The 20,517-nt window shown below is 37.9% G+C and overlaps 1 protein-coding gene across 3 annotated transcripts in view; it reads left to right on the forward strand.

The window, feature by feature from the left end:
* Positions 1 to 20,517, forward strand: part of CEP126 (centrosomal protein 126) — a 76,665-nt gene that overhangs the window by 54,113 nt on the left and 2,035 nt on the right. For 2 of the 3 annotated variants that reach the window (XM_015115538.3, XM_001095649.5), the window contains 4 exons: positions 639 to 751; positions 4,164 to 4,239; positions 9,501 to 9,710; positions 16,601 to 16,668. In XM_015115538.3, the coding sequence (XP_014971024.3) occupies positions 639 to 751; positions 4,164 to 4,239; positions 9,501 to 9,710; positions 16,601 to 16,668 (467 nt within the window). Of the gene's footprint in view, positions 1 to 638; positions 752 to 4,163; positions 4,240 to 9,500; positions 9,711 to 16,600; positions 16,669 to 16,705; positions 16,739 to 20,517 lie in introns of all 3 variants that reach the window. The other variant, XM_015115537.3, reaches the window with a different exon arrangement.

The raw sequence follows: 20,517 nt of genomic DNA on the forward strand, positions 1-20,517 counted from the left end.
ATAAATACCAAAGATATAGTAGAAGCCCTACAAAAGTTATTTTAGCCACTTTGTTATTTTGTGAGGGCTTGTTAAGATACTGTAAGATACGCATAAGTTCACTTACCTGGGTACACATAATTTTTAGTACATTGCAGGAAGCTTACGAGAGCTAATGAATCATGACACCACTGTCAACCTCTCACACTTGGAATTTTGACTCTTAAGATAACTGAGTTTACTTCATGCATTACATGAGCATCCACCTTGCAAAATAACCAGGGTGCCAGTGTCAATCGTATATTACATGAGTGAAGTTTTACTTCTAATTTTTAGATAATAAATATGAATTGGAATTCTAATATGTTCTTCCAGCACACCAGTGGATTATGTCACACAGTCTTCTGGTGTTCTGCATCATGCTCTGGAGGTTACTGCTCTAAACTATAAACCCCTCAGAAGCAAGGATTTTGTTAAATTCAACATTTTAACTGTGCCATGCATAGAACATATAAGAGGAGCTCAATAAAGTATGCCAACTGAATAAATTAAACTTACAGAGTTTTCTTGATGTTTGAAAGTAACTTGAAAGTTTGTAGTGGATATATATTGGCTACTCAACTTGCATATTTTTGATATTGTGCTGGCATTTGTTCAAGGGTCTACTTTTACGAGAAGAAAACGAATTGTTGAAACTAAGCGAAGAAATATTTTAGAGCAGAAAAGACAAAACCCTGGATCTGTAGGACAGAAGGACAGTGAGCAAATTAATGTAAGTACAATATTAATCAAAATCTCTATTCAATATTAAAAAATTGCTTGGAAAACAGAGGTTCTTAAAGACTGTATACCATAATATAAATATAGCCAAAGCCCTTTGTGAAGCAGTCTTGGAATCTTTATGCTAGGAAATTATTCCACTATACCTACTTGCTGCATTCTAGTTAGCCTATATAATCAGTTACCAATGAAAGCTTTAAACCAACTCTAAATCATTATTATTTTATTTGTTATTATTGATAGCCAATGCTGGAAAAAATGAGGTCATTCACAACAAAATTCAACAAAGCTATTTAAATATGCACTTAAAAAAGAAAGAAAGGTAAATTAGAGACCTGGATAGAAGAAACAAGTATGCTAGGCCAGGCACGGTGGCTCACACCTGTAATCCCAGCACTTTGGGAGGCCAAGGCGGGTGGATCACCTGAGGTCAGGAGTTCAAGACCAGCCTGACCAACATGGTGAAACCCTGTCTCTACTAGAAATATGAAAAATTAGCCAGGAGTGGTGGCAGATGCCTGTAATCCCAGCAACTGGGAGGCTGAGGCAGGATAGTTGCTTGAACCTAGCAGGCGGAGGTTACGGTGAGCTGAGATCACACCATTGCACTCCAGCTGGGGCAACAAAAGCAAGACTCCATCTCAAAAAGAAAAACGCAAGCATGCTAATCATAAAGACAACTATAGTTTCATGTGATTGAATATCCTATTTGTGTCTAAGCTTCCTGGAAGACGTGGCAAAAAGGAAAATTAGATGAGTTATATACTTCTCAAGGGATATTGATGATGATGTTGTTGGTTGTTTGGGATACAATTTTAAAAAACATTTCCCACTGAGGACCTTTCATAGGGAACTTTGAAATACATAATGAATATGCTCCTAACAACAGTTCCACAACAAATAAATAAAGAGTTTAATATGACTATTTGAGATAGAGATCTTCAAAAAAAGTAAACAGCATAATAGCAATTTTTAAATAATGGCCAGGCATGGTGGCTCATGCCTGTAGTCCCAGCAGTTTGGGAGGCCAAGGCAGGAGGATTACTTGAGCCCAGGAGTTCAAGACCAGCACGGGTAACATAGCAAGACCTCATCTCCACAAAAATAAAAATAAAAAAATTAGCCAGGCATGCTAGTGCATGCCTGTAGTCCCAGCTACCTGGGAGGCTGAGGTGGGAGGATGCATGAGCCCAGGAGTTTGAGGCTGCAGTAAACTATAATTGTGCCAGTGTACTCCAGCCCAGGTGACAGAGCAAGACCCTGTCTCTCAAAAAAATGAAATAAAATTAAAATAAATGGAGGTAATTCTGTAAGAGCTAAGTAAATGAAGTCAAATATGGCATTTTCTAGAGGTCTAACTTGATCCAGGGATTGACTTTAGAATATTAAAAGTCTAGATAGATAAGTAAATAGCATTTCACTTGGGAGTTTCCACTTTAAATGTCACTCTGACTTTTTAAAATAAAACTGGAATATTTATAATAAAATGCCTTATGAAGAATTTATATTCCAAGTTACTGGTTGAAGGTGCTATGATTTGTATATTATAGGAAGTACTGATTTTTATATGGATAAGATTATTATATGGAGAATAATCAACAATGATGTAATCTTATCAGCAAAACAAGTCATTTAGTTGAATATTTATGTAAAAAAAGTTAATCCTATTACCCATATATTTTTATTGCTTAATAGTGTAATGGTTAATTACAGATATAACTTCCTGATTACAAATACAATAATGCCTAATAAGTCCTTCCATTTCAACTGCTGTGTTCCCATCCAACATCTCAAAATGCACAATGCAAAAAATCTTTACCCTTATTTTTTCCTTATTTTCATTAATATATTATAAATTTAAAAGTAATATGTAATTATAACCAAGAAAACGAACTAACAAAATTTTAAATGCCTGTTATTAGTGCCCTCTGTAAACTCATTTTTATTTTACTAGGTCTTATTCTATTCTTCTGTCTCTTGCTCTTTCGCATTCTTAATATGTTTAGAGCCCATTTTTGTCCTTTTCAGAAGCCTCCCTTCCACTTTCACATACAGATCTTCACCCATCCACTTACATACCTTCCAAACACTTGTTAGCCTAAGAATAGGTCAGTGTTCCTGAATCAAATTTTTTCATCCTTATTATTTTGACTTGTTTTCGTTTTTGTTTTTTGTTCCAGAGCCTAAGCAAGGGTTCAGTTACTAAGCAGTGGCCCTTGTCACCTTGTATTAGGAAATGCATGTTATCATACCGGATTTTCTCCAGCCCATGACATCTATATGGAGAAAATCTCAAAGAGATAAGTGAAAGGTAGAAAGGGTAGAAAAGGTTTGCACCAGGATTTCAGTCCAAGGTTTCTCAAGTCTATAATGGAGATCAAACAAGACTGTGAGATCTACTGAAGGAGAGCTGTTGCAAAAATCTGCAGTTTCTCATCAGATCAGACTGAACAAAAGTTACATATAGTCATAGCCAGGCAGTTTTATCTGACAGAAAACAATTATTTCTTAAAGTGAAACAGAATGGTAATAAAGAAGGAGGTAGACCATATTCAGGGAAGGGAAGTTGGTATCTCTCAGAAAGTGTTGGATGCGTACACTTTTTGCCAGTGTTCTGAGACTTCCATTTTCAAGGTTCTGTGCAGCATTGGGGCAGCTATTTGTGTTTTAAGTTTTGTCATATAAGATAATTACCTATCCTTGGCATTAGCTGTAGTCAGATGCTTTTGGCTAATAGTTGTGATTCACGCTTACAATGATAAACCAACTAGGTTATAAACTTTAAGGTAATTTCTTACCTTTTCTTTAATTAGCACTTCTTTTATATTTCAGACAGAGTCTCGATCTGTCGCCCAGGCTGGAGTGCAGTGGCGCAATCTCAGATCACTGCAACCTCCACCTCCTGGGTTCAAGTGATTCTCCTGCCTCAGCCTCCCAAGTAGCTGGGACCACAAGTGTGTGCCACCTCTCCCGGCTAATTTTTTGTATTTTTTAGTAGAGACGGGGTTTCACCAGGTTAGCCAGGATGGTCTCGATCTCCTGACCTTGTGATCCGCCCACCTCGGCCTCCCTAAGTGTTGGGATTATAAGCATGAGCCACTGTGCTGGCCTAATTAGCACTTTTGATTACCATCCTACTCACTTTACCTCTTCCAAATATCCAGGACAATATGATAACCTGAAAATTTTTTAGTGGACATAAAACATTATTCATAATATTCTGTTACCATAGAAATTCTTTATTATAATAATTCTTGAATTCAGCTCTAAAAAATGTAATATACAAGTTATGTGAACAATTATAGCTGAAAATATATATAGCAATTAAATGTTTTTTAAAAGTTCATGTACATATGAATTTTAAATATGGAAATATGTTTTAATTCAATATTCTATTTTTGTAGAATTGTGGACAAAGTGCCCAGCTAAGTTCAAGTGAGCCAAAACAAACTACAAGGGGTACTTCTTATGTTGAAGAAGGTACGTTTTAGTTTAAACATTTTCCTCTGATCTTTGTTCCCAGTGATTTTTTTTTTCTTGTATGCCTATTCTCAGATGCTAATGTATTATGTAATTGTTAAACCACCATTTAGAACCTGAACTCTCCTCACCTCTGCACATCTAGGTCATTGTCAGTGTTTCTTTATTCTAAATAATAATGTATTGAACATCTTTCTACATCAAGTTATTTTGTGATTTTTACTTATTTCTGTAGGTTAGATTTCCAGAATTAAAATTACAGTAACTGACATGTAAATGCCACCCAGTAAATATTTATTGAATTAAACTCTGTGTATTAAATGAATAGTGGATCAAAAGAAATAAGCATTGATATGGCTTTTCATATATATTACTAAAGTATTTTCCAGAAAAGTATTATTCAAAATTGTTCTAGTAGTATATGTCCAGTGTTGTATGTCAACTTGAGGTAGAATCTTTTCATATTTGCTATAGACAAAAAAAATAGTATTATGTTAGTTTTGATTTCTATACCTTTCATTAATATTATGCTTAATTGCTTTTCTGTGTATTTTTTGGTGAACTGTCTCTTTGTACTCTTTTTTCTTAGCTTAGATATTAGAGTTTGAAATTTTCTTACTAATGTCTGCAAATTCTTTAGCTATCAAGGATTCTAATTCTTATATTAGTTGAAGATGTTTTCACTACTTTACTATTTGCATGTTATTCTACTTATATTGTATTTTCACATAAGTTTTAATTTTTATTTGTTCATTCAATAAATGATTATTGAGAGCTAATCTTCTGCTTGTAAGTAGGTATTGGATGTACATGTTGAATATCCCTAATCCAAATATTTCCCAATCAAAAATGCTCCAAAGTCCAAAGTTTTTTGACCCCTGATATTATACCACAAATGGAAAATTTTACACCTGACTTCATGTGATAGGTAACAGCTAAAACACAGGCTCATGCCACACAGTTTATTTAGCATCCCCAAGGGGAAAAAAGATCCTCTCAACCCTCTTCAGCTGCACTATATCTGTTCCATGCACACCCGGATTCCCCCATATAAGCATCCTCACAGGGAGTAATAAAATGGTATATGTACCAATGGCAGATTCCCCACAAGGCCCCACATGGGGCCAAGACCTACATGCATTACTCACTATATATATATATATATTTTTTTGCTTTTTCTCTGCTTTGTGGTGTAAAGATATTGTTGAAAATATAAAAAAGACCTGAAGATACCCCTGTGGGTAGCAGTGATTAAAAAAAAAGGAAACATTTCTGTTTATCAATAGCACAGAAAGTCAAACTGTTGGAGAAACTAGACGAGCAACATAGTGTAAAATGTCATATAGAAAAGGATGGTGTTGGAAAGACCACAATATATGACGTGAAGAAACAGAAGGATAAACTGTTGAAGTTCTGTTTTGGAAGAGATGAACAGAAGTTAATGCAAAATATAAAAACTCTGCATAGGATTTCAACCATGAAGTCAAAGAGTGGATCCCTCAGCGTCGCAGTGAACATGTGCCACTTAATGATATGCTGATCATGAAACAAGCAAAGATCTATCATGATGAACTGAAAATTGAAGAGAACTATGAATATGCAACAGGCTGGTTATAGACACAGCATTTAAGACACAGCATTATTTTTAAAGATTTATGGTGATCAGGCAGCACAATTTTCTCTACAAAGCAGCAGAGAAATTAATTGAAGAGTTTGCCAAGGTCATCACTGATGAAAATCTGACACCAGAACAAGTATATGTTGCTGATGAAATATCACTGTCTTGGTGTTGTTACTCAAGAAAGACATTGACTGCAGCTGATGAGACAGCCCCTATAAGAATTAAGAATAACAGAATAACTGCTGGGGTGTGCTAATGACTCAGTCATGCCTAAGTGTAAACTTGCTATGATAGACAAAATCTTGTGTCCTCACTGTTTTCAAGGAGTGAATTTCTTACCAGTCCATTAATATGCTAACAAAAGGACATGGATCACCAGGGACATCTTTTCTGATTGGTTTCACAAACTTTTTTTTTTTTTTTTTTTAAGACGGAGTCTCACTCTGTCACCCAGGCTGGAGTGCAGTGGCCAGATCTCAGCTCACTGCAAGCTCCGCCTCCCGGGTTTACGCCATTCTCCTGCCTCAGCCTCCTGAGTAGCTGGGACTACAGGCGCCTGCCACCTCGCCAGGCTAGTTTTTTTTTTTTTTTTTTGTATTTTTTTAGTAGAGACAGGGTTTCACCGTGTTAGCCAGGATGGTCTTGATCTCCTGACCTCGTGATCTGCCCGTCTCGGCCTCCCAACGTGCTGGGATTACAGGCTTGAGCCACCGCGCCCAGCCATGGTTTCACAAACATTTTATATCAGGGAAGCTGGATCGAATGATGACTGCAAGATTTTGTTATTCTTTGACAACTGTTCTGTTCATCCTCCATCTGAAATTCTCATCAAAAATAATGTTTTTGCCATGTGTTTTCCCCCAAATATTACTTCATTAATTCAGCCGTGTGACCAGAGTATCCTTAGATAGATGAAGAGTAAATGTATATAAACACTTTCTTGAACAGCATGCCAGCAACAGTGAACAGAGGTGTGGATGTAGAAGGTTTTCAAAATGAGTTTAGCATGAAGGATGCCATACATGCTGTTGCAAACACTTGAAACACAGGGACTGAAGACACAATTGTGCATTCCTGGCACAACCTCTGGCCTGCAACTATATTCAGTGATGATGATGAACAAGGTAGTGACTGAAGGATTCCATATGTCAAGTGAGAAAAAAATGATGTCTGACATCATTACATAAGCAAAAAATATACCTTGAGAGTCTATCAGTAAGCTGGAAGAACTGGATATCAAAGAGGTTATTAACATCGATAATAAGACTCCAGGTGTTTTCATTGACCAATGGTGAAATAGCCAAAAGAGCTCTGAATTAAGATGATTGTGATAATAGTGATGATAATGACATTGTTAACACTGCAAAAAAAAAAAAAAAGTGCCAATTGACAATATGATGAAAATGTGTGATGGGTTTATTGAACGACTAGAGCAGTATGCACTCATAACAAGAAGAAATTATGCCGGTTTATAAAATCAAAGACCAAAAAAAAAAAAAAAAAAACCATTGTAAATGTTAAGGCAAAAGACTCTGGAAGAAACAGTTTTTAAGGTCATCTAGCAGAATATTTCCTCATCCCTAGAGGACCCACTTCCTTGTGCCTCAGCTGCTTCTGATGTTTCTTCTCACCTAAAAAAAGAAAATACAGTGTACAGTAACCATTTGATCAAAATGTAACATAATACCTAAGGTTGGAAGCCTGCCATTGTTCCTTGTTGCTGTTGCTGAACAGCTGACACAGGAATTCTGGTGATGTTACTGTGGTGCTTAGTTGCTCTGAACACATTATTTTCTCAGGGTATGAAGGATGCATCTTATTTTTTACTGTTAAGTACTTATGTGTGAATAGGTGTAAGAACATCATTGCTTTTCAGTAGATATAAATTCGGAGTCAGGAATAACAGTGATGCCAGACAACCACAGATCATCCACATAGATTGCTGATACAGTGATAGCTTTGCTTTCTGATGGTTCAATATACACCAACTTCGTTTCATGGACAAAATTATTTAAAATGTTACATAAAATTACCTCAGGTGTGTGTATAAGGTATATACGAAACATAAATGAGTTTCTTTTTTTTTTTTTTTTTTTTTGAAACAGAGTCTCACTCTGTCACCTAGGATAGAGTGCAGTGGTGCAATCTCAGCTCATTGCAACCTCCACCTCTCAAGTTCAAGCAATTCTCCTGCATCAGCCTCCCAAGTAGCTGGGATGGCAGGCGTATGCCACCACACCTGGGTAATTTTTGTATTTTTAGTTGAGACGAGGCTTTACCATGTTGGCCAGGCTGGTCTTGAACTCCTGACTTCAGGTGATCCACCCACTTCAGCCTCCCAAAGTGCCAGGATTACAGGCATGAGCCACCACACCCAGCCGAGTTTCATGTTTAAACCTAGGTCTCATCACCAACATGTCTCATGTATGTGCAAATATCCAAAATTCTAAAAAAATCCAAAACCTGAAACACATCTAGTCCCAAGCATTTTTGGATAAGTAATACTTAACATTTATAATAATGAACAAAACATACAAAAGTATTGCTCTTCAGAAATTTAAAGTATATTAGAGAAGACTGGCTTTAAATAAACATGTTTTAGTCTTTTTTTTTTTTTTACTGATTTCTCCATTACTTTTAAGCTTTGTCGAAGAACCTTCCTAATATAGAAATTCAGAAACATTTGTTTCATTTTCTTCAGGGTTGCTTTAATTAATGGGTTGATTCCTTAAGTTTGTCTTTAATGTCTTTGGAATTTGTTTTAACAAACAGTGGGAAATAAAACTACGAATTGATTTTTTTTTTTTTTTTTTTTTTTTTGAGACAGAGTCTGTCACCGAGGCTGGAGCACAGTAGCGTAATCTCAGCTCACTGCAACCTCCACCTCCCAGGTTCAAGTGCTTCTCCTGCCTCAGCCTACCAAGTAGCTGGGATTATAAGCACCCACAATAACACCTGGCTAATTTTTGTATTTTTAGTAGAGACGAGGTTTCACCACATTGGCCAGGCTGCTCTCGAACTCCTGACCTCAAGTGAACTACCCGCCTCAGCCTTCCAAGGTGCTGGGATTAGAGGCATGAGCCACTGCACCCAGCCCAAATTGATTCTTTTATAAGCAACAACTAATTTATAAAATCATCTTTCCCTTCTGTCAAGTCTTTGATGCTTCTTTGATCACATGTTCTTATATCTAACTGGATCTGTTTCTAGGCTGTCAGTTCTGTTCAGCTGATCATCAAAGTTTCTAATGTTTCCTTAAGCTTTTTTGTGTCTTACTTTTTTATAATTCATTATAACTACTATTATAAAAACGGTCTCTGTCATCTTTTTTGTACGACCAATGAATAATAAACATATTACAAAAACTATCTACATTAAATATTTTTTTCTTTAGTTAAGTCATACTCTGGGAATTTTTATTAACTCACTGCTTTCATTTTCAATATCCTTTTTTTAAAAATGAAGGATGGGAAAATGCTAGATAGAGAATCCTGATAGATGAAATCAAAGTAGCAGATATTTACTAGGTTTCTGTTTGTAATATGAATACATACAGACAGTTAAGTATGTGTAAGTATGTATAAGGGCTGATCTCAAAGACAAAAGGGGATCAAAGAATAACTGATGTAAGTTTCTGTAGTTTCAGATAGTACTTCTGAGTTTTTGATGGCTGAAAACTTAGTGAAAGCATCAGTGCCGGAGGATGAGATTCTGACTGTCTTGAATAGCAAACAGATACAGAAATCAAATCTACCTTTAAGTAAAACTCAACAATTCAACATCTGCACACTATCAGCTGAAGAACAGAAGATCCTAGAGTCCCTTAATGATCTCAATGAAAGACTACATTGTAAGTATGGAAGAACACCTCTTATAAGAAATACTGCATTTTTCACTTAGATAATTTTAATTTAAACTTTAATTTAAAAATTGAAAGGAAAAATACAAAATGTATCCATATGACTTAATTGAGTGTATAACCATTCAGAACATATTTGAATACTAGTTCAAGTATGCCATATCATTTGTGATGATGTCAACTTATTTGGCAGACTTACCCGTCTTTTTGGAATATATGAATAGACTTCTGTTTCAGCAATGGACAGGCTACGTACCTATACTGACCATCCATCAAAACAACCATAAATGCTTGATTAAGTATTTTTTAAATCTGCAATATAGTGATGATCTAGTAAGAATGTAAGAAATGCTTAAGACCAAGAACTAAATGTAGACAAGAACTCAAAAAATAAGAAGAGTGCTGCAGCTAGCTCTTGTCCTGAGGATATTTAACTCATGGAGTGAAATTGAACTTTGCTTTCCATGGCCTCATAGGAAAAAGGGAACAGGCCTACTCAAGATGAGTAGTCTCATAGAAGATCTTTTCATCATAAAGCTGGGCCACCCAACGAGCTCTGCACCACACATGCACACACAGAGGAGGCAGCACCACACATGCACACACACAGGAGGCAGCACCACACATGCACACACACAGGAGGCAGCACCACACATGCACACACAGAGGAGGCAGCACCACACATGCACACACACAGGAGGCAGCACAGGAAGAGGGAATTTTTCCTAAAAAAAAAAAAAAAGCTTTCGGCCGGGCGCGGTGGCTCAAGCCTGTAATCCCAGCACTTTGGGAGGCCGAGGCGGGCGGATCACAAGGTCAGGAGATCGAGACCACAGTGAAACCCCGTCTCTACTAAAAATACAAAAAAAAATTAGCCAGGCGCGGTGGCGGGCGCCTGTAGTCCCAGCTACTCAGGAAGCTGAGGCAGGAGAATGGCGGGAACCCGGGAGGCGGAGCTTGCAGTGAGCCGAGATCGCGCCACTGCACTCCAGCCTGGGCAACAGCGTGAGACTCCGTCTCAAAAAAAAAAAAAAAAAAAATGCAAAAATGCAGTCATTTTTAAACTTAAACATGCAGGGAATAAGAAACTATAAAGAAAGAACAAACAGATTTGAAAAAGGGCCCAAATAGAATGCCTGGAAATTGAAAATATAATAATTGAAACATAAAATTTAGTAGATGGGTTAACCACCAGATTACAGACATCCGAAGAGAGAATTAGTAAACTAGAACACGAATCAAAGAAATTTATCCACAATATATCTTAGAGAGACAAAGAGATGGAAAATATGATATAGAGCTTAAGAGACACAAAAGAGTAAATTAAAAAGCCTGAAAGGCCAGAAACAATATCTAAAGTGATAATGGTTGACAACTTTTCCAATTTGATGAACAATACCAACCTACAAGTTCAACAACCCAACGTATTTCAGAATAAATAAAAAGAAATTACCACAAGATACATCACAGTTAATTTTAATCAGCAACAAAAAAGGCAGAAAACAATGAAAAAAACTCAGAAGATATTGATAACATGTCTAATGTGCTGAGAGAAAGTAACTTTCAAATTTAATACCTTCTTTTTTTTGAGATGGAGTCTCGCTCTGTCGCCCAGGCTGGAGTGCAATGGTTCCATCTCAGCTCACTGTAAGCTCCACCTCCCAGGTTCATGCCATTCTCCTGCCTCAGCCTCCCGAGTAGCTGGGACTACAGGCGCCCGCTGCCACGCCTGGCTAATTTTTTGTATTTTTTAGTAGAGAGGGGGTTTCACCGTGTTAGCCAGGATGGTCTCGATCTCTTGACCTCATGATCCACTCTCCTCAGCCTCCCAAAGTGCTGGGATTATAGGCGTGAGCCACCACGCCCAGCCATTTAATACCTTCTTAACATGAAAATGTCTCTCAAGAAGAGGGGTGAATTAAAAATATGTTCAGACAAAAACCAAGAGACTTTGTTAACAGCAGACTTGCTAAAGAAAATTCTCACCGCACTTCACCAGGCAGAAAGTGCAGTTAACCTCAGATGGACAGTCTGAGAGAGTAAATTTCAACAAACACTGCATAAAACAATAAATATAATAAAGTAGTATATGTTTCAGAGATAAAAAGGTTAGAATTAAAATACCTATCAATAATAGTACATAAGTTGAGAGGGCATAAATGGAGTTAAAGTATAGTAGGATGTTTATATTGTTAGGGAATTGGGTAAAGTCCTAGATTAAAGTTAGATATTGATAACTGAAGTATGCCTGTGATAATTACTAGAGTCACAACTAAAGAACTAGAAATGTAATATACAACTTCCAATCTGGTAGAGAAGGAAAAGTGGCACATAAAAGCTGACAAATCAATCTGAAATAAAGCAACAAAGGAGAGAAAAATAAACATAGAAGAAATACTGTAAGATTATATGTAGGAGTATATTTACAATAATTGTAAATGTAGTAAGTGGTACAGTTGAAAGAGGTTGTTAAATGGAACTTTACGTTGAAACTATATTCTGTTTATAAACAATATATTTAAAACATAAGGATATTAAAAAACTGAAAGCAAAAAAAGATGGAAAAGGTATGCCAAGCAAGTTTTAACCAAAGGAAAGCTGGTTTTGATTCACTTTTAAATAGAAAGCATTATTAGACATAAAAAGTATCACTTTGGGCCAGGTGCAGTGGCTCACTCCTGTAATCCCAGCACTTTGGGAGGCCGAAGCAGGCAGATCACAAGGTCAAGAGATCGAGACCATCCTGGCCAACACGGTGAAAGCCCGTTTCTACTAAAAATACAATAATTATCTGAGTGTGTTGGTGCGTGCCTGTAGTCCCAGCTACTCAGGAGGCTGAGGCAGGAGAATCGCTTGAACCTGGGAGGTGGAGGTTGCAGTGAGCCGAGATCGCGCTACTGCACTCCAAGTGGGCAACAGAGCGAGACTCCGTCTCAAAAAAAAAAAAAATCACTTTATGATGAGCAAAGTCTTACTTCAGAAGAAATACATAAGATTTTTATATGCACTTAAGAACACAGCCTCAAAATATATAAAATAATTTTAACCATCGTAGGTGATTTTAACATACCATTGTTAGTAATTGATAGAACAAATAGATTTTAAAAATCAAATAGATGTATAAAAATTAAATATGATTAACAAAACTGATCAAAGGGACATGTTCTTTGTAAGTGAACATACAATCTTTATAAAATGAATCATATATAAGACCATGAAACAAGCCTTAACACGTTTCAAAGGATCGGAGTCACACAGCCCACATCCTCTAACCACAATGCAATTTACCTAAAATCTACTAACTAAAAGATAACCATTAAGAAACAAGTTTCTAAATAAATCATGATTCTGAAGAAAAAAAAATAATAGGAATTTCTAAATATTTAGATCTGAACAACAATAGAAATACTTTGTGTATCTATCAGGTTTTCTCTACCTCAGCACCGTTGACATTTTGAGCTGGATAATGCTTTATTGTGGGAGACTGTCTAGTGCATTGTAACATGTTTAGCAGCATCTCTGGCCTCTACCCACTAGATGCCATAGCACTTCCCTATCATGACAAGTGCTCCTAGACTTTACCAAATATCCCCTGGGTGGCAAAAATCACCTATGGTTCAGAACCACACACATATTTCCTCCTAAAATGCAGAAGGCCAGAATGTATCAATCCCATTCGAAGAACAATAAAAGATAAATGGCAAAAGTATAACTTTTCTTGAGCCAATTAGAGAGCTGAGGTCGCCTCACAACCAAGTAGCCTAGCATCCAAGAAAACACATAAACATCTAAAGAGAGACAGGTCGTGAACATTTTCTCACCCATGGGAGAATATGAGAGAGGGAAATGTCGGGTTCCATCAAGCTGATCTTAGAAATTCTGTTTAAATTTTCAACAGATTGCTAAAAGATGAATGTGGACTACTGTGAGGATGTAGAACCTCTGGGAGCCATAGGCACAAGGGAACTTCACACCTACTCAGATTCTTCTCCATGGATCTACATTGAGTGTTCATGAGGAAAATAGGAGGCAGAACAGGGGACAAGAGAAACCCTTCCTCAGTAGTGCAGGCCTGACAAAGGGCAGCAGCCACTGCTGTAGGAAAGGCATGAAGCGCCCCCCATACAGAACCTTGCCCCCTGCAGAATAAAGGCCATCTGGGACAGAGGCCGCATACCTTCTTGATTGCTCTCAAGGCACAGGTGAAGACGTACTGGGGATAGGGAAAAAGTAAAGGGAAAAAAGCCTCTACCCCTGGGAGAGGAGCAAGAAACATTCCTGGGCCAAAACCATTAGAGGTATCCTACTGTTAGAGGAGGGGTCTAAAATTCTCTTACACAAAATCTGCCAAAGATACAAGGCAAAGTTAACTGTCATGGGAAGGAGGAGCAGGAGAAAGAGGGGGCACACAGGGTCTGCTTAAGACTGAGCCTGGACCAGGGCAACAGAAAAATTACCCTACTTCCCCACCACCAGACCAGCAAGTACCAAGTAACAACTAAATCTACTACTGGGAGACAGGCAAGGGCATAGAGAGAGATCCCTTCTCCTGTACACACATATAGGAAGGCCAAAACATGAGGGCAGAACAGGAACATTTCAAGAGGTGGGGGGACTCTCCAAGACCCCTGCATAAGTACAGAGTAACACTAATGGAATTTGAAATTAGTAATGTTAGTAATGCACTGTAGTTGGCTACAGCAACAACAAAACCCAAACCCACTCAGGGAGGCTGAGGCAGGCAGATCGCTTGAGCCCAGGAGTTTGAGACCAGCTGGGCAACATGGTGAAACCCTGTATCTACAAAAAATTCAAAAAAAATTAGTCAGGCATGGTGGCACAGGCCTGTGGTCCCAGCTACTCCAGAGGCTGAAGTGGGAGGATAACCTGAGCCCAAGGAGGTCAAGGCTGCAATGAGCCGTGATCACAGCACTGCACTCCAGCTTGGGCAACAGAGGGAGACCCTGTCTCAAAAAAAAAAGCTCAAATTCCCTACTAAGGTTTTAAACATCTACACATACACACTGCACACACCTACACACACACATACCCTCCAGTGACCTAGCAGAAGTGGCAGAAGTGCATATACTCATTTCAAGACACAAATACTATCTACCTCGGTTCCTAGTATTCCAAAAATCATGTCCAGCATTCAGTCAAAAATTATGAGACATACCAAAAGAACAACAGAAAAAAACACTATCAAGGGACAAAGCAATCAATGAATAAGATGCAAAGATGACCAAGATGTTGGAACTATCAAGTAACTTAAATTAACTATGACTAATATGCTAAAGGTTATAGTGGGAAAGATGAACAACACGAGAGAGATAGACAACGTGCGTGAACAGATGGAGAATTTCAGCAGAGAGGTGAAAACTATGAGAGACAGATGTGTGAGAAAGAAAAGTAACAGAAATGGAAAATGTTTTATATGTGTTCATCATTAGACTCAAGACACCACTGACGAATCAGTGAACTTGAATATAGGTCAACAAAAAATTTTCCAAACTGAAACAGCAACAGAAAAAACAAAAAGAAAATAAACAAACTACAGCTACACACATCATCATTGATGAATCTAAAAATTTATAATTTGGGGCAAAAAAGGTAAATCACAGGAGAATAAAGACAGTACAATTCTATTTGTATGAAGTCTAAAAACAGATAAAACTAAACGATATTATTTTGCATGCTTGCAATTAATATGTGCTAAAATCACAAAGAAACCAGTATAGTCAGTTGGTTACCTCTTTGAGTGAGGGAAGGAAATGAAATCCATAGGGCATTGTGTAGGCAGGAAGTGACAGGAAGCTTCCAAGGTAGTGATAATGTTCAAATTTCTTAATCTAGGTGGTTACACAGACATTAGCTTTATAAGTATTAATTAAAATATGCATATATGTTTTATATACTCTGTATTTTTAAATTAAAACTAAATTTTAAAATAATATGTTAATAAAAAGGGAGCTACAATCATGAACTAAGGCTATGAGTTTAAGATGTAAAATTATGCAGATAAAGAAAAAAATTTAAGTCAATAATTGGAGAATTTTTAAATTTTTATTTGATACTTCCACATATTTAAATGTTTCCTGTAAAAGATTCTGCATGAATTATTTTTCTTTTGCTCAGATGCTTGCTGTTATATAGACAAAAATCTAAAAATTGAAAAGGGAACCAAGTTACTCAATTTTTTATGCCTCAATAACTAAATAAACATCTCTTTTTTTCTGAGAAGCTCCAAGGATGAAATTAATATTTTTATTTTTATTTCTTTTTTTGAGACGGAGTCTCGCTCTGTTGCCCAGGCTGGAGTGCAGTGGCCGGATCTCAGCTCACTGCAAGCTCCACCTCCCGGGTTCATGCCATTCTCCTGCCTCAGCATCCCAAGTAGCTGGGACTACAGGTGCCCGCCACCTCGCCCGGCTAGTTTTTTGTATTTTTTAATAGAGACGGGGTTTCACCGTGTTAGCCAGGATGGTCTCGATCTCCTGACCTCGTGATCCGCCTGTCTCGGCCTCCCAAAGTGCTGGGATTACAGGCTTGAGCCACCGCGCCCGGCCAAAATTAATATTTTTGATTAAAAAAAAAAAAGAAAAAAAACATAATATTTGAATGAAGATTGTTATATAATAGTAAAAGTATTAGGAATTCTCTTTTATCAACATAAGCTTTATATAATTGTTTATAATCAAATTACTTCCATTTTTGGACCTAATATAAGTATAAAGACTATTTCTAGGGGGCGATAGAAAAAAGTTTCTTACTCAATTTTGAATATTTGGATACATCAGAATTTAATAATTGATTCTTTAGTCATTCTTCTATTTCTGTATATGTAACTAAATTATTTTGGTATTGTGGTATAATTATTTCAGATATACAAGAATCCATTTGCAAAAACTCATCCATCAAAAAAAATACTTTACAAATAATACCACTTCTGGTAAGTATTTGAAGAAGCTCTTTTTTTCTTTTTCTAGGAAACTTCTGATTTTATGTACATATCAATACAGGTAAGAACCCTGTATTAATATTAATATTTCTTGGGATTGGTTTATAGAGGTTTTCTCCTCAATCAGCTTTTTATTATAAGACTGTTTGTTAGAATTATGCAAATATCCTCTCATTTTAAAAAAATGTGGGCCAGGCGCGGTGGCTCAAGCCTGTAATCCCAGCACTTTGGGAGGCTGAGACGGGCGGATCACGAGGTCAGGAGATCGAGACCATCCTGGCTAACCCGGTGAAACCCCGTCTCTACTAAAAAATACAAAAAACTAGCCGGGCGAGGTGGCGGGCGCCTGTAGTCCCAGCTACTCGGGAGGCTGAGGCAGGAGAATGGCATAAACCCGGGAGGTGGAGCTTGCAGTGAGCTGAGATCCAGCCACTGCACTCCAGGCTGGGTGACAGAGCGAGACTCTATCTCAAAAAAAAAAAAAAAAAAAAGTGAAAGGTCAAAATATGACGATTTTTTTTTAACGTTTAGGCTCAGGGGTACATGTGCAGGTTTGTTAAATAGGTAAATTGTGTATCGCAGGGGTTTCATTTATAGATTATTTCATCACCCAGGTAATAAGCAGAGTACCTGATAGGTAGTTTTTCAGTCCTCTCCTTCCTCCCATCCTCCATGGCCTCAATTGGGCCCCAGTGTCTGTTGTTCCTGTTTTTGTGTTCATGTGTACTCAATGTTTAGCTCCCACGTATAAGTGAGAACGTGTGGTATTTGGTTTTCTGTTCGTGTATTAGTTTACTTAGGATTATGGCCTCCAGCTCTATCCATGTTGCTGCCAAGGACATGATCTTGGTCTTTTTTATGGCTGCATAGTATTCTATGGTTTACATATACCACATTTTTCTCTATCCAGTCTACGATTGATGGGCATTTAAGTTGATTCCATGTTTTTGTGAATAGTGCTGCAATGAACATACCCCTGCATGTCTTTAAGATAGAATGATTTGCATTCCTTCAGTGTGTATACCCAATAATAGGACTGCTGGGTTGAATGGTACTTCTGTTTTAAGTTCTTTAAGAAATCGCCACACTGCTTTCCACGATAACTGAAGTAATTTACATTCCCACGAACAGTGTATAAGCATTCCCTTTTCTCCGCAGCCTCACCAGGATCTGCTATTTTTTTACTTTTTAATAATAGCCATTCTCACTGGTGTGAGATGCTGTCTCATTGTGGTTTTGATTTGCATTTTTCAAATGATTAGTGATGTTGAATTTTTTTCATATGCTTGTTGGCCACATGTATGTCGTCCTTTGAAAAATGTCTGTTCATGTTCTTTGCCCACGTTTTAATGGGGTTGTTTTTTGCTTGTTAATTTGTTTTAGGTTCCTTATAGATTCTCAATATTAGACCAGGCACGGTGGCTCACGCCTGTAATCCCAGCACTTTGGGAGGCTGAGGCTGGTGGATCACCTGAGGTCAGTAGATTGAGACCAGCCTGGCCAACATGGTGAAACCCTGTCTCTACTAAAAATACAAAAAATTAGCCGGGCGTGGTGGTGTGCACCTGTATTCTCAAATACTCAGGAGGCTGAGGCAGGAGAATCGCTTGAACCTGGGAGGTGGAGGTTGCAGTGAGCCGAGATTACGCCATTGCACTCCAGCCTGGGTGACAAGAGCAAAACTCTATCTCAAAAAGATTTTTTAAAAAGATTCTGGATGTTAGAACTTTGTCAGATGTGTAGTTTGCAAATATTGTCTCCCATTCTGTAGGTTGTGTGTTTACTCTGTTGATGGTTTATTTTGCTGTGCAGAAGCTCTTTAGTTAGGTTCCATTTGTCAATGTTTGCTTTTCTTGCGATTGCGTTTGGTGTCTTCATCATGAAATCTTTACTGGGGCCTATGTCCAGAATGGGGTTTCCTAGGTTATCTTCCAGGGTTTTTATAGTTTTAGGCTTTATTTAAGTATGTAATCCATCTTGAGTTGATTTTTGTATATGGCATAAGGAAGGGGTCCGGCTTCAGTCTTCTGCACATGGCTAGCCACTTATCCCGGCACCATTAATTGAATAGGGAATCCTTTCCCCATTGCTTGTTTTTGTCAACTTTGTTGAAGATCAGATGGTTATAGGAGTGCAGCATTATTTCTGGGCTGTCTACAGAATATGAACATTTTTATATTCAGAGTATTTTCATCAGTCCTGGGAGCAGAAACAGGTATTAATGTACCAATCTTCAAATAATTTTAGATGTGTATCCTAATTGAAAAACTGCTAAGAAGTGTACATCATTAAGGATCCATATCTCTTCTGTCTTGAGAGTTTTTTTTTTTTTTTAAATTATATGTTAAGTTCTGGGATACATGTACAGAACATGCAGGTTTGTTACATAGGTATACACGTGCCATGGTGGGTTGCTGCACCCATCAACCTGTCAACTACATTAGGTATTTCCGCTAATGCTCTCCCTCCCCTAGCTCCCCACCCCTTGACAGGCCCTGGTATGTGATGTTCCCCTCCCTGTGTCCATGTGTTCTCATTGTTCAACTCCCACTTATGAGTGAGAACATGCAGTGTTAAAACTAGACGTTACTGAATCTTTTTTTTATTTTTTGCCTTGGCACTGGGTTCTGGTAAAAATGGTCTGAAACAGCACTTTTTAAACTTTAGTGTACTTTGTACCACCTACAGATCTTGGTAAATACATTTTCTAATGTAGTAGGTCTGGGATGTGAGTAGGTAATACCAATGCTGCTAGCTAACTGTGAAACACAAGTTAGTTGTATGCGAAGCACTAACTTCACATAGAAACATAAACGTGGATACACATTGGAATCACATGGAGAACTTTAAAAAATATTGATGCCTGGGTCGCACCTGAGAGCAGCTTCAGCATTTAGATATTTCTAAGCTCGCTGAAGAATTCGAATGGGAAGCAAAGGATGAGAAACACTGGTCTAGAAACAGTGATGACAAACAAGAAAGTCACCTACCTTCTTGTTCCCCTGTCCTTTGTCCATCTGGGAGTTCTTGGGGAAGGGGATCAAAGTGTAGCCTGCACTGATGAGGAAAGCCAGTGAAGGAGTCAATCCGAGTACCCTCTCCCATTGACAGTACTGGACATACAGTGACAAATTCTTCTTTTGCTGGACTTCTCTTAGTCACCAATCTATCAATAAAACAGCAGTACTACATAAATGTTGAATTAACTGTTATAGTCAAGAAAGAGATTTATGAAACACTTTCATGTCTCAGTGACAAATTTTGCTTTGCTTCTCATTTGCAGCGTATAAATGGTCTTCCATTTCTTCTTTCGTTTATTAAATATTAAGTGCTGTCTATGTGCCAGAAACTTTGCTACATTCTAAGAATACATCATGAGCACAAGATAGCCAACTTTGCTAAGGCTAGGATTCACATTTCTAGGTTAGAAATTTTGGCCACAAAAGAAGGCAAAAGTGACCAGAAGCCATTATTGTTGGAAGATCTTGATCATGGTTAGTCAGTGATGGACAAATACAAAGGTGCCCAGCAGCTCACTCCTCTCTACTCTATAGCATCTTCATGACTACAGGCCCTGCTGGCCAACAGCAGCCCCAGGCCCACCACCAGGCACTGGGCTGCGGACCTGAAGACAGTAGCTTCAGAAAAGCAGAGTCGTTCCACATTCGGCAGTTTCCGTAGATTTCCCCAGCAAGCTCCCCGTCATAGTTCCACTTCAGCAGCTTGGGCATGCTCGGGTTATCAGATTTCCCTGCACGCTTCCATTTGTTTCCCACACCAGTGTTTCAAACAGCCTGCTTAGTCATCCTTTCTCCGATCCTGACTGGCACGCCACAGTAG

Source organism: Macaca mulatta, chromosome 14 (assembly GCF_049350105.2).
Source record: "Macaca mulatta isolate MMU2019108-1 chromosome 14, T2T-MMU8v2.0, whole genome shotgun sequence".
Taxonomy (NCBI): domain Eukaryota; kingdom Metazoa; phylum Chordata; class Mammalia; order Primates; family Cercopithecidae; genus Macaca; species Macaca mulatta.